The 14,762-nt window shown below is 40.2% G+C and overlaps 1 protein-coding gene across 2 annotated transcripts in view; it reads left to right on the top strand.

Moving 5' to 3' along the window:
- Positions 1–13,622, top strand: part of abca12 (ATP-binding cassette, sub-family A (ABC1), member 12) — a 77,479-nt gene extending 63,857 nt beyond the window's left edge. For both annotated transcript variants that reach the window (XM_034134396.1, XM_034134395.1), the window contains 13 exons: positions 1,406–1,583; positions 2,015–2,130; positions 4,169–4,331; positions 5,100–5,353; positions 5,696–5,918; positions 6,771–6,880; positions 7,592–7,742; positions 10,682–10,816; positions 11,409–11,512; positions 11,736–11,828; positions 12,021–12,126; positions 12,408–12,545; positions 13,015–13,622. In XM_034134396.1, the coding sequence (XP_033990287.1) occupies positions 1,406–1,583; positions 2,015–2,130; positions 4,169–4,331; positions 5,100–5,353; positions 5,696–5,918; positions 6,771–6,880; positions 7,592–7,742; positions 10,682–10,816; positions 11,409–11,512; positions 11,736–11,828; positions 12,021–12,126; positions 12,408–12,545; positions 13,015–13,119 (1,876 nt within the window). In that variant the 3' untranslated portion in view covers positions 13,120–13,622. The remainder of the gene's footprint in view (positions 1–1,405; positions 1,584–2,014; positions 2,131–4,168; positions 4,332–5,099; positions 5,354–5,695; positions 5,919–6,770; positions 6,881–7,591; positions 7,743–10,681; positions 10,817–11,408; positions 11,513–11,735; positions 11,829–12,020; positions 12,127–12,407; positions 12,546–13,014) is intronic.
- The last annotated feature ends 1,140 nt before the right edge of the window (positions 13,623–14,762 follow it).

The raw sequence follows: 14,762 nt of genomic DNA, 5'->3' as shown, positions 1-14,762 counted from the left end.
CTCTCTAGAGCTTTATTAGCACTAACTTTTTCCCTGTGTAAACTGCCCTATTGGATTATACACATACTGCACATTTCTTTATGTGTATGGTATATACAGAGCTGTTAGCCTGCTTAGGTACTGCAGCGACTGCAAATCCACAGTCATCCCTCTGTGATATTTTGCTTCCTTGCCTGATTTATTGATTTGTACTGAGCTGTGTTAAAGATACAACAGGGTTATTGCTTCAAATGTCTTGACTTTCACAGTGTGGTAGCTTTTGCCCATCAGAAAGACAAGGGTATGCTGGACATACTGCTAACAAACGTGCTCAGTAGCCTCTGCTGCTGCTGGCTATCCTCTGTTGTTACTGCTGCCCTCAATCGCCCACCACAAGTCCCTCTCTGCTGTTCTCTCTCCTTCCTACTCAGTCACACTGCCAGCCTCATCCTCTTTTCCTGCCTCATGCAGCTTCTATTTGGTCGGTGGTGAGGCGAGAGGTAGAAGTAGTCCAGCAGTTTGTAAGATGGGAAAGACAGCATTGGAGGATGAACAGGTAGCTGCATCAAGAAAGTTTGAATGAGTGCACTGGGTTGAAGAGTAACTGAGGGATCAAAGCCTCAGCTGGGTGTCTGGAGTTTTGTCTGGACAAAAAGCTGCCGGCTCACAGCAACACCACCGGCGCACTGAACATACAGCAGTGTGAAGTTGTTCTTTTATACATCGCCATTTGTTTTGTTTGCAGTTATTATCTTGTCAGAGGCGAGGCACAAGCATCTCTTTTAACAAAGCTGTTTGTTATTAATGGAATTCCATTTATTGTGAGCCACTTCAATAGTTCAAATGAGTCAGGTCCCAGCAGGGAACGATATGATTGTTTGTAGGAGGGCTCCTAAAATGGGCCATTGTTTTCAGATGGGATTTACAGCAGCTTGCCTCATTCAAAGTGACTCAGTACAGCAGAGAATATGAAATTGTTGTTGTTCTTAGATCTAAACCTGTAGCTAATGTAGCATTTAAAAAGGACAAATGATAGTCTGTTTTAGCGAATGTCTCTTAAAGCCTCCCTGCAAAGTTATTTGTTAAGTCGTGGGTGGAGATACTCTCATGGGGGCGGAATATTTGAATAAGCCTCATTGTGACATGAAGGAGATCCAAACTAAATGTTTGTTTCATCACATGTTTTCTGATCTAGAAAAAACCCTGAAATGTGTTGGTTAACTGAACAACACAAAGACTGTCAAATAAGACAAGTGTTTTATATATTGTCCCCTTTTAACAGAAAAAACACACTTTACCCAGCAGGAATCTAATGGTCATTAGTAGAATTGATGTGGTTGAATGCTAATTCTCTAATTACGGACATAGCTGGTAATTAATGATGCCAGTGTTGTCATCTGAATGACCCTATTGTTTTCCCTTACAGTATCCAGGGAATGCTCCAGATCATGGTGGCTATGTGTGTGCTGACGGGCTATTCAATCACCACAGCCAGCTTCGCCATCTACGAGGTCAGCGAGCACCACAGCGGCTCCAAGAGGCTCCAGCACATCTCTGGCATCAGTGAGCCCATGTACTGGACTGTGAACTTCTTTTATGACATGGTAACGTCCCTCAATCAGATAACAGGAGACCCACATTGACATCTTGTTTACTCATTTCTTCTTGATGATAAAATGGGTTTGAATTTGAATTGAACATGTCGTCTAAGGGAAGTCTAACCCTCAAAATCACGCTGACTAAAAGCAAAAGCAAACATTTGTGAGATTTATTTGGGCCCCGTAACAATAATTTTAGATTGCAAAAATGCAAATATAGTGATTCTAGTGTTAACTTTGATCTTCTTGCGAGCATGTAACCCTCATTGGGCCGGGCAACTGACAAACCATTCTCAATGTGTCCTTAATGATGCATTAATGAATTGATTGCTCAACATATCTTCATATCGTTATTAAAAGATTGATTCATAATTTAATTGGTACATCGTTTTTATTTGCCCTAATGTTGTCTCATTGTGTCCTATCTCTTCCTACAGGTCATGTATTTGATCCCTGTGACCTTGACTGTTGCTGTCATCGCAGCCTTCCAGATTCCAGCGTTCACAGAGCAGTACAATCTGGGTGCTGTCACCCTGCTTCTGGTTCTCTTTGGGTGAGTTATTTGGCTTTATCTGTGAGTCTTGCGCGGCCTATAGCGTACCACGTGCTGGATTTACAAAGTGAGTTTATGGCATGTTTGGTCCTTTTGCCTTGTTGTTGCAGTAAGTGCCACTTTTGGTCAATTACCTTTTTGACCCAAAGTGATGTGATGATGAGTCAACCCACCATGAGGCTGACGCATCGGGGTTATTCAAGGGCTTCAACTGTACTTACTTTTTCAAATTCAGCTGTTTGCTGCACCTCAGGCGAATGGTTTAATGAGTTATAAAATAGCACTCTCTTAAAAAAAATTCTACTCGCCTCCATTTCACCATCCTGGGTGAGTGGTTCAGAAATAAAATAGGTATTCATAATATGTAATATATATAATAAGAGTTGAACTAAAACACACGGCCATAGGTAAACAAAATCGTCAATCACATGCACCCTAAAAGACCAAAATACAACAAGCATATATTAAGGATGGTTTGTTAAGTACAGCACAGCGTAGAAACAAGCTTACAGTTGTGCCCGATTAAATACCCCTTTATTTGATAGTAGATATGAAATTAAAGTGGGTGCATCAATGATGTTGGTTATAATGCACAACTACTGCAAATAGGTCAAAAATAAGTTGGTCTGTAAAATAATGAGTGTTTACATCAGACAGTTGTACTGTTCAGCAAAAGATTTGATTAACCTCTGGGTTTGTTTTCAACATCATCTGACTGCTTTTGTTTATACTCTGATCCAAGTGACAGCATCAAAACTCATTTGATTTAGCCTCATTCTGCAGCCGGGCAATGATCCTCACCGATAACCTAAATGAATATGTTCAAAAGCATGTCCTCATCACATGCTCGCTGTATTTTACTCTGTGTGCCACCAGGTTAGATTTACAGCACTGAGCATACGGAGGCTGTTGCAAACACAGCTCCATTTTTCAGAGTCTCTTGCAAAGACAGATGGTTGTAGGACTGAAAGGCTGATAAATCACTACTAACATGTTCATCTTATTCAAGCCAAATACAGTAGAGAGACAGGGAGACAGGGAGACAGGGTGATCAGGATTCTCTTCATAAAAATATGACTTTACAATAAGAGAAGGAGATTAATGCAAAGGTTCAACACCGATGCAACGCCATGTTTCCCCACATCTGATTACTGAGATTATTTACATCAAAAGTAGCTCAAACTTTGTTTCCTGTGTTTCCTGTTGCTGCCTCATCCTGGGCCTTAGATCTTACGAGGCCAAGTCAGCACTCTGCCCCTCATTTATCAGACAGATGTCTCCCTCCCAAGCAATGAATAATCACAGTCTGTCAGGCGGCACCCACCTGGTCTGGTCTGCAGCCTCCTTGCTTCTGTTCCTTGTCATGGCTTGGCACCCGCAGTCTGCCTACCAAGCACCTTTTTATTTTAGGGCATGGCACACAGATGCTTTGTCTCTGTCTGCCTCTATGTGTTTGTCTCTTCCTTTTCCCAGCCTACTTTTTCCTTCTTCATTTCGTTGCCCCTCCTTCGCTTTCCCTCCTCTGCCTTGCTGACCCAGACACCCCAATCAAACGAACAAGCAGATTATGTGAGAGTAAGGAGAAAATGAAAAAACAGGAAAGGGATTTTCTGCCAACAGGGGAATAAAGGGAGAAGTAATTTATCTTCCTCTATTTTGGCATCATGACTAAATGTTTACCCTCCTCATTGTGTGGTATTTTTCCTCCCTCCCCTTTTCAGTATTCTTTGGTTCCTGGTTTTCATCAGGCTCACAGCTGCTGTGTTCAATCTCTGAAAGGCTTGAACCAATACAGTTAAATAAATGCAAAGTCATGTATTTTAAAAGGTGCATTTGTGAGGACTGTATGCATTTTCCATATCCACTTTGTGTGTTTGTGGGTCTTCCTGCATTTGGAGGTAGCCCAGCCAGATCCCAGCAGGGTTATGTCAAAGTGTGTGTGTGTGTGTGTGTGTGTGTGTGTGTGTGTGTGTGTGTGTGTGTGGCTATTTTTGCTTGATGTTGTGTTTAAAGTATCCTATCACTGTCACCTCCTCAGGTTTGCCACCTTCCCCTGGATGTATCTGTTATCAGGCATCTTCAAGGATGCAGAGATGGCCTTCATCGCCTATGTGTGCATCAACCTCTTCATCAGTATCAACACCATCATGTCCACCTCCATCCTGTACTTCCTGAGTCAAATTTCATCCAGAAACTCTGAGGTTAGCTTAAACTGCCTGAGTCTAGAGGCCTCATATTAGCAACTGAATATCTGAAGTAGATACATGCAAACTTTGACTGTGGGGTTGCAGGAGGTGAGAAGAGCAAACTATTCTGCTGACGAGAATGAGAAGATTAAAATCCTGTTATTAGCTATTGTGTTACTGTCGAATAGTCTTGATTTTGCCAGCTTTATTTAAGACATATACCTGTGTAAAATGCCCTTGGTGTTTTTTTTTACAAATGTAATCAGCCTCATCCTGTGTCTTTTTAGAAAGTTATAATTGACAATAATCTAATCTTTCATTCTTATCTAAAAAATACGAACTATTTGGGTAAAGTTATTTTTGAAACATATGGCATTTATGACAGCCAAAATATCACCTTGTTTCTTTTACTCCACCGCGGTTGATGTCAGCTTTAGATTAAACTCAAGTCAGTAAGTCACTCTGAATCCTCCTGACTGAAGGAACTTCAACATTGAAAAAAAAAACCGGCCTATACTATTTGGTCTCCTCCTTATTGTCATCAAAACTAAACAGATTTCAAGTTTAACATCGGTTAAACTAAGTGTAAGACTCATCTCTTCTTATCAATTATATTGCATGTTTATATAGTTATAGTTTTTCATGGAAAAAGGGCAAAAGGCATTTCTATTTATAGTTTAAAAAAACAAAAAAATTAACCACTGCTCTAGTCTCGTAATTCATACCCACTCTTCGCACCCTCCCTCCTCTCAATTTCTTCTGTTTGGTCCTTTGCTGCTGCAGGTCATCCAGGAGATCTTCAGGAGGCTGAGTGAGGCCTTCCTGATCTTCCCCCAGTTCAACTTTGGGAACGGGCTGATGAAGCTGGCCAGGATGAACATCGAGGTCCAGCTGCTCAGTGGCTACGACATCGACGCCTATAAGAACCCGTTGTCCATGGACGGCCTGGGCTGGATGTTCTTCTCCTCCTTCATCGAGGGCGTGGTCTTCTTTGCCCTGCGCCTCCTGCTCAACAGGCTCCTTATACGCAAAGTCAGGTGAGTAACCAGAAGCCTTGGATGGTATGATGAGAATCATAATAAACTCCTCTGGTACACACATATCTCTGGCAAAAGCAATATCATTATTGAATAAGCATGAAAGTCTTTACATTAATTTAAGAAAACAATAAGAAGGTAAATTAAGTGTTTATTTGTATTCAAAATCAACAAAAATAAAACATTTTGGAAAATAAAAGCCAGACATATTGGGCTCCAAAGAGTTCACTTCAGTTAAAAAAATAGCCCCAAGTCTCAGACAATCACAGATTTGATCTGTCTGCCAGTTTTACACAATAACTTCAACACCTAGCAGTAAAAACATACTTTTCACTTTTGCAGGAATCTGATTTTCGGCAGAAAGACGGTGCTTCAGGCGCCTCAGGCGCCTCAGGTGTCTTGCGAGACCAAGGATGAGGATGTGGTGGCGGAGCACCAACGGGTGTCCAGTGGAGCAGCCAGCACCGACGTGCTGCAGGTCAACCAGCTGACTAAGGTCTACCAACAGTTCAATAAGAAGGTCCCTGCTGTCAACAAGATCTCTGTGGGCATCCCTGCAGGAGAGGTGAGCCTTGTTCCTATAGGAGGAACATAAACTAACACAACACACAATTAATAAAGTCAGCAGCAAATGTAAAGCGACTTTGTTAAATTAGTGACTATTGTCAACTCCTTTTGACAACAGCATGAACATAATCACCAACAATATCAAGTGTACTGCTTAAGAGTTGAAGATTCTGGTCATGTTGTGCCCAGATTAGTAAATAATTAACTTTACAGTTCACTGCACTCATCACAATTCACAGTTGAATTTCAAACACAAGGAAACACAATTTGTGAGCCCTATTGTCTGCTATAAAAACTACTTCAGAAATCAATGCTGGTTAGAGATAAGTAACACCAGGGCACTTTCATCATCCACTGAAGGTCAGTCAAAGATTTAATGTTGAATTTCTCTCAAAGTCTCTTTTCTAACCAATTTCATTCTCATCTTTAAAATGAACAACATCTACATTTATACATGCAACATTCTTACTACGGATAATCTGCAATCAATGTTTTATTTTCAAAACAATTGAGTTAATTTAGCCCCTGCTATAGTGGAGGCGTTGCTCGAGAGAACATCACATAAATCACCAGGTGGCTTTGACAGTCGGAAATACAAGTGTGTTTGTAGTAATATATTGTTATTGTTTGTTCTTATTAAAGTTGTCCAATATTATTTAAAATCATATTCCTCTTTGTGATGGCTGGATAAATGAAGGATACCACCCATGTGTTTCTCTGTTTTCCTTTTTGAAATCTAAATATTGCCCATTTGATCTATGGGAACTTAGGGAAATCATAACACTATGGTACTACTGTATATAAGGGACAAATGCCTCAGGGTTACTGAGCAGTGTGTGTCCAATTACAGTGTTTTGGCCTTCTGGGAGTAAACGGAGCTGGAAAAACTACCACCTTCAAGATGCTGACAGGAGATGTGAGACCCACGGACGGCACCGCACAGATCAGGGACCGGGATGGGTAAGCTGATCATGAATTCATTTATTACAAACTTTAGGATAGCATGACATCTTAAGAACTTGTGTTTAGTGCCTCTTAACTTTTGAGTAAAAATATCGATTTGTTTTTGACATCTCTTTACTGCAATATAGTTTACCTTGTATTTATAGTCAGAAATAGATCTTACCTGTACACTGAACACATAAATGTGCCAACAAATATATTTGATAATTTGTTATGGTTAAAGCTGGCAGCAGGCCATATTCACCCTGTTGCTTTCCCTTCTGTTGACACACTGCATGCCCATTCCTAACTAAATCAAGTTCAAAGTTGTTTACTTAAAATATATTCCTGCCAGCTTGAAAATGTTTTATGAAAATTAGTTTTGAGAACACGACAGAAGCAATCACAGCACAAAGATTTGATTTAATTTCTACAGGTGCCCAAGCTACTCCATCTAATGAATCCTAGATTACATTAGCAAATATCCACAAATGAGGGACGTTATTGCCTCCCATCACCGAAGATGTGAACATAAATGATTTGGGTTTTAGCGAATCTCCTATACAGGTATCAACAACGGTACTTGTGAGCTCCTTTTAAAAGCTCTGTTTTTAAGATGGGTATTCCCAGCAGGCAGCAGAGCCGTAGAGCACCCTACATGTCCATCTGCCCTACACCATGTGCTGGAGACCATTAAAGAGAACGTGTCTTTGTCTTTTTCTTCCCCAGGCGCTTGGTAGACATCATGGAGTGCCGAAACGAGGGAATTAACATCGGCTACTGTCCCCAGGTGGATGCATTGGACGATCTGCTCACAGGAAAAGAGCACTTGTACTTCTACGCTCGCATTCGAGGCATCTCAAACAAGGAGATAGACGGGGTAAGGAAACGCTGCACACTGTGTTTTTTTAAAGCTCGGGGTAGTGACAACAGCATCCACAAAATGACACTGGATCTGATATACATTCAGAGGTGCACCCCCACTGCAGGACTGGTAACTGTTGATGCTTCCATGCATACTAAATCATGGGCTGTGAAGTGATGAGTGATGTGTGCTGAAAGCTGCACTATCTGGGGCGAAATGGGAAAGCTTTTGTTCGTCAGCGCGTGCAAGCCAAACTTCAGAATTAAGCTGATGCCGTTTGCTTCCATGCACACAAATTTACATTTAAACAATACTTTGATGATGAGAGGATCTCATTTGACGTGTCACTTTAGCCCCATTCTTCCATTTATCTTTCTGAGAACTAATCAATCTTGCCTCTGTGGTGATTACTGAGTGTGTCTGTCTTTCACTGCTGCTGGTGCTGCTGCCGACATGAGAGGAATCCACCAGAACAACCAATCACAGATGATGTGATTTCTGATTTTCCATCTCGACTTTTTTCCCCCTCACAAAGAAACAGAAAATAAAAAGTTCTGAAGCGTGTAAAAAATGTGTGGCGGTGGCAAGTCATAATTGTATGCAGAAAAAAAAATCTATTTCTCTGTCTCTCTCGACACCATTTTACAACTTTGGTTGCAGAAGCACAAAACATAGATTGGGTCTGACACTCTCAGTCATTTCACAATCAGAATCACACACAGATGTGCAACAATGCTCATAGACACGCAGACACACACTTACTTACGCAGACAGTTGAGCACAGAAATGGATCTGTCTGGCTCTAATCGGCAGCACTGCGGTTGTTACAGCTCCTCTTCTCTGGTCAGCACGGTGACAACAATGGTTATAATGGCCACGGCATCGATGTCGGGCTAATTCACAAAGATGAGGTTATATATAGAGTTCCTCTTGTGTTGTGTCCCGCTGAGAGTCCCCTATCTGTGGATAATGAGACAAGCCTTAATGGGGTCATTTCGCATTGACATGGTTTTGTCAGGCTTAATGAGCTGTAACATCAAAGGTGATAGAAAGAGTCTTTTATGAGTGAACGTTAAAGCAAAAATATGTATACATTTTGATGTTAACCAGTCAGGTTTATGCTACATTGCCTGGGTTTATCATACTTAGCTGATGATACTTTGTATTTGTCTACAGCAGGTTATGTTCTACACTGTGCTCTAATAGCCTGGATGAGGGAATTCTACATAAAGGGCAACTCCTTTTACAGAGAAAAAGCAGATAATTCGTTTTTCCCATCACAATTACATTTGTCTGAGGCTCAACATAAAACAGTTATATGTATAGACCTTTAAAACACATCCTCTTGTCTTACACCACACAAGTGTTCATATCATTTTGTGGGATTACCTTGATTTTATGGACATGTATCTAGTCACTTGTATAAGCATATACTCTTAAGTGAACAGCTATCTACTGCATTGGCTCGCGTCATTGATCTGCTTCCCCAACCTTGCAACTGATAGGAACAAAATAATGCTAAAGCTAACCGATGGATAATCACCTCCAGCTTTTTCGGAAATAACCGCTATTTTCAGCTTACTAATGATTAATAGGTCAGCATAGAGATTTTAAAGCAATTGAAATGGATATGAGCCATTCATTTGTTTGACTCCTGTTTTCAATGAGGTTTAACACAGAGAACAAATTGATATGCACCAAATATATTATGCTGTGTCAGTTCCTTTTCCATAAAGCTATAGCCCCAGGACAGCGTGGAGCTCAGATTGAATAAAGTCACAAAGTAAATTCATTGTTGGTGTACAAACACAATTAAATATGCATGGGAGTGGGACAGATAGAAACCTCAGTTGATTACATTGCAGTTGACAGATTAACAGGAAGCAATAAGAGAAATTCACTTTAGATATCAAATAGTCAATGAGTTGTAGTGCATCCTTTTCAGCTTTTTTGTAAATGCACCTTTCCTGCAGCTCCTCAGTTGTGTGCGTGGTGGTATATTGGAATTTTGTCTCCAGAGAGCTGTCCTCAAATTGATGGATTAAAGGGACTGAAAATCAACTTCCTCTAAAGGTCTGGTTTTGTTTCGATCTGCACGAGACACAGCTGGGGGCATTGACTTTCTCCTCATGTGCATGAAACCATAGGGAGCAGCATATAGTTCTATGAAATTGCCTCATATTCCTTTATGGTCCTAGAGCCATGCAGAGCAGCCATTAAACCTACTGACTCCCAGTGTATAACGGCAAAACCATTACATATTTTCTTGATTGGTTGCACTGGACGCAGGTCGGAGGTTTCCTTTGCCTTCTTAAGATGAAAACCTGGTAATAAGAAGACAACGTAAATGTAACCTTTAATCTCATCCCTACAACACATTCAAGGATAAACTACTGTACGAAACAAAAGTCATATAGTCTAACGTCAAACTATTTCTTATCAAAATATTATTTGTGATGTAATTGCAAGTCATACGATTGTTCTTGTTTTAGGAAATGTATACTTAACTTGCATATGGTGTAAAACAAAAGTAGAGAGAGCATAATGATGAAACCTGTGTCTTCAGAAAATGACTGACAGAATGCCCCAGCCCCCTAATAATATTTACTACATTAAAATAGGACCAACATTTTCTTTATCAATTCAAACTGCAATAGTCTCCATATAACTGCTTTTGACAGGGGGTAAAAAAAACACTCATTAAAACAGAAACAGAAAACAATAATACAATGTCATGTGGACTAATTGATTGACACATTCATTGAACAGTGATAGCATACAGCACCTGTGAGATGTGAGTAAAGTAAACCTCTGTGATCTGCAGGGATAAGGAAGATAAGAGTTAAACTACTATTATGTTTTATCTTTTCAAACAGTAAACCTTTTTTCTCATGTGATGTTCATTATTTTTGTTCAACCACTGTCTAATCCCCTGCATGTTTTTATTTTAAAAGGTGGTGAACTACCTGCTGAAGAGGCTGGAGCTGAGCTACCATAAAGACATCATTACTGACGGTTACAGTTGCGGCACCCGCAGAAAGCTCTCCACTGCGCTGGCTCTCATCGGACATCCTAAAATCCTTCTCCTGGTGAGGAACCGCCCGTTCTCGCCGCTTTAGCTGCCCATTTAATTGCCTAACCGTCCACAAGACTGCTAATATTAAACCATATACCATTGTTCCTCCTGAAAGGGTCTTTGAAGTGAAGTAGATATTGATCCCTAAGCCTTGACAGATCTCATATCTAGTTAATTAGTCTGTTTCCTCGGGCTCACCCAAGGGTGGTCTTCCCTGTTAGCTTTCAACTTTGTTTCTACCTTTTATCTCTATCAAATCCTATCTTCTCTTCTTCTCTCTCCTTCCTGTTCTCAACTGTATCCTTACATTTTGTTTTCTCTGTGTGTCTTCTTAATTTCCCCATCCTCTTGAAGCTTCCCTCTGCCTCTTGTCTCGTCTTCATTTCTTCCCTTACCTTCCCCTTATTTACTTTCCCTGTAGCACTTGGCCTCCCATCTTCCTTGCTTTTTTGCAATTATGTATTTGTGTTTACTCTTTCTTGTTCACCCTGCCCTTGTTTTTCCAACCTCATTGTTTTCCCTTGATGTCTGTGTCGTGATTCCAACCTTCCTTTATCTCTTCCACACACATTTCGAACTTCTCCTCACTCTTCCTCTCTCTGCAGGATGAACCGAGCTCCGGCATGGACCCTCGCACAAAGCGTCACCTGTGGAAAATCATCTCTGAGGAAGTGAAAGGAAAATGTGCCGTGGTCCTCACCTCTCACAGGTTAGCTTCACCTGCTCAGTCTCTCATCCCTGATCAAATGCTTTTGTTTTTGAATACACGATGTAAGGATAAGGAATACAATTTCAGGTTATACTGTAGAAAACAACAAGAATAAGCACTAAATGTTATTATTTCTATGTGACCACAGGCACTGCTCATTACTGTATGCTCAAAGGCTCCAAGTGTGACCTTTTATCTTTCTCTCTTTGTCTCCTTCTCTCAGCATGGAGGAGTGTGAGGCTCTGTGCAGCCGTCTTGCCATCATGGTGAAAGGTCAGTTCTGCTGCCTGGGCTCCCTGCAGCACATTAAGAACAGGTTAGTGACCTCTACTCAAACCCCAATTCAGCCATTACCGCTCTCTCCGCCCTGCGCACATAACCTCCTATTTTCCCCTCTCCTGTGGTCCTTTGTGCAACTGAATGCTCAATTTTACTTGTAGCCATGTACCCCCCACCCCTCAGACATGTAATAACACAGTGCTTTGTTCGCAAAATCTCCTTTGTGCAGGTTTGGCAGCGGGTTCACTGTGAAGATGTACTTGGCAGAGGCCTCCTGTGACGCTGAGGCAATCACTGTCTTCATGCGAAGTCGATTCCCCAGCACTTATCTCAAGGTGAGTTCTGCCAGCCATCCAAAGTAGTTGCAGGTACTTGGTAGAGAAGAGGGAAAAGAATGCAAAGTATACATTGTAGGGCATTTTGGTTGTACGTATGATTCGTTTCCGAGGAACATGTAGGGAGCCTTTGTGGTATTTTGATCCCAGCTATTATTTCAGGATTGAGGTGCAAAGTTGAATTTGCCTATGTTGGTATACACTGCTCTTCACTATGCATTGTGTTAACACAGAGAGCATATTTCAGAATATCTAATTGCCCTTTCTTTATCAACACACAGGACCAGCACTCCACTATGGTGGAGTACCACGTACCAACTGCTCCAGGAGGGGTGGCTGACATCTTCGACCAGCTGGAGTCCAACAAGAATGCTCTGCAGATCAAACACTTCTCTGTGAGCCAGACCACACTGGATGAGGTAAGAAAAAGAGACAGGACATAAATAGAGTGAGAGGGGGGGACTAGTGTGCGGCTTTGTAGAGGGTGGGTGGATGGCAGCGAGGGACAGAAAAAAGGGACAGGAGATGAGAGAAGTAAAGAGAGAGGGTAGGAGGGGAAGCAGGGACAGAAGAAAGCTGAGTGGGAGTGAAAGACTGAGTTTGAGAAAGTTTAAAGGAGGGAGAAGGAAACTGACAGAGGGTATGCCTGAGGGAGAATAAATGGAATATGAGTTGGGGAGAGAATCCGTGAGCTTAATATGCAGCCAGTGCTGATATTCTTTAACTACTCTTCCATTTTGGGGCTCTGGGACTGGAAGATACCATAAGAAGAGTGAAAAGAGGGGGCGTTGAGGGAGACTGACCAGCAGATTCACTCAAATCAGTTCACAGAAAAAGAACTGTCTTTTATATTGGACTGACTCTTACATTGTTCCTGCACCTTCACAGGTCTTCATCAACTTCGCCCTGGGAGACATCGCCATGGAATCCATTTCACTGAACAGTGAAGACGGATCTGATGACCTGGACTCCATCAAGGCAGTAGACATTTAGAAATGACTGCCATCTTTTCCTGCTTTTTGTCTGCGTCTACTGTGAAATGAAATACCATTTGTTTAAGTAAATCTTCTCTTAATATATATGGTGAAAAAAATAGTTAATGTTTTAAAAATACAGATTATTTGTTGAAAGTGTCATGACTGATCACATACAGGGTAACATACATGTTTATACTTAGTAAAATAAAATGCTAATGTTAAACAAAATGACAAATTCACATTTGCATACAAGCACAAATATAAAATGTTGATTAATGAAGTTTCTTGTCTAAATGGTTCGCACCGGTTTACCTTTATTCTTTGGATCTCATTATTTATGAAGGATAACATTATATGTGTAGGCTATTATTTTATCTTTGTGGTTTGGGCATTGTTTAGAAAATGAAAAACACTGTATTTACTATTAAGAATCATTTTCATTTGAATGTCATTTTGGAAAAACTGAATTTTACATAATCTTAAAGCAATCACACAATAAATATACATATTGTGTAAAAATGTTGTATGTTATTTTAACACTTATATACATGTTATTGTGCCTACTGTCAAACGAACATCCTGAATGTGGAGTTTTTTCATGCCTATGGACCACATTTTCTTAATGTACCCTGCCTATTTTTACTATTCTAATGAAGCTATTTTTAAATGCAGCTGCTGTCTTTAGCCTATTGTACATGTTTCACTTATAAATATTATAAATATTAGATTTTTACCCCTATGTAGACCTAAGCCACCTCAGTCTAGCTTATTTCTTATGTGATAGCAGTTTTGAATATGACTCCAATGACATTTTAATTTGGCCTTTTTAAATGCTGTGAACTTTGGGTCCAAGGGCTCTTTGTTTTGGGCCATACAGTATAGTGTATACAAATGTGATAGAGGCCACTTTATGACATTAAAACTGATGTTGGAGTTTACATAAATCGGTACCACTTTACAATAAGACTACCCCTACCCTTATAAAGGATTCATAAAGGGTTTATAATTAGGTTATGAATTAGGTTGTAAACACTTTATTAATCATTAAGAACCATTTATAAACCAGTTCTAACATAGTTTGCATACATCAACACAGGCTCACTATTTGGCAAGATGACTAAGCCTTATATTGGCTACTTAGCGAGAATGAACTCAGTGAACAACAGATACCAAGGATGCTGGCTGATGAAGAAGACGATGTAAGCTAAGTAGCCAATAGAAGACTTAGCAGTACAGATAAATGTGGCCTCACTATTTGGCAAGCAACCAGTCACAGTTGCCCTGTTTAGCTCATGTCTTATAAAAGCTTATTAATGATTTATAAAGTGTTCACAACCTAATTAATAAATTAATTACAAACTATTCGTAAACCCTTTAAAAGGGTAGTCTTATTGTAAAGTGGTACCTATAAATCTGGTTTCACAATTGTAAATTCAAGCTAATTCAAAAAGGCTATACATACAAGGACATTTATTTATAACATGACACACATATTGAGTTAATGCATTAAACTAAATAAATTGCAGCATTGCAGCAAGTTAGCTACATCAGGAAACATTTGAAACGATTACAGAAATCTGTAGACTTGCAGGTTAAATATATAAAAGTAAAATAACTTGTTAAAGATGTTAAATTAAGACATTGTCAGTTTGGTGAAGA

Source organism: Trematomus bernacchii, unplaced genomic scaffold (assembly GCF_902827165.1).
Source record: "Trematomus bernacchii unplaced genomic scaffold, fTreBer1.1, whole genome shotgun sequence".
NCBI lineage: Eukaryota > Metazoa > Chordata > Actinopteri > Perciformes > Nototheniidae > Trematomus > Trematomus bernacchii.
The sequence above is the reverse complement of the archived record's forward strand: the minus strand, read 5'-3'. Positions and strand labels throughout refer to the sequence as shown.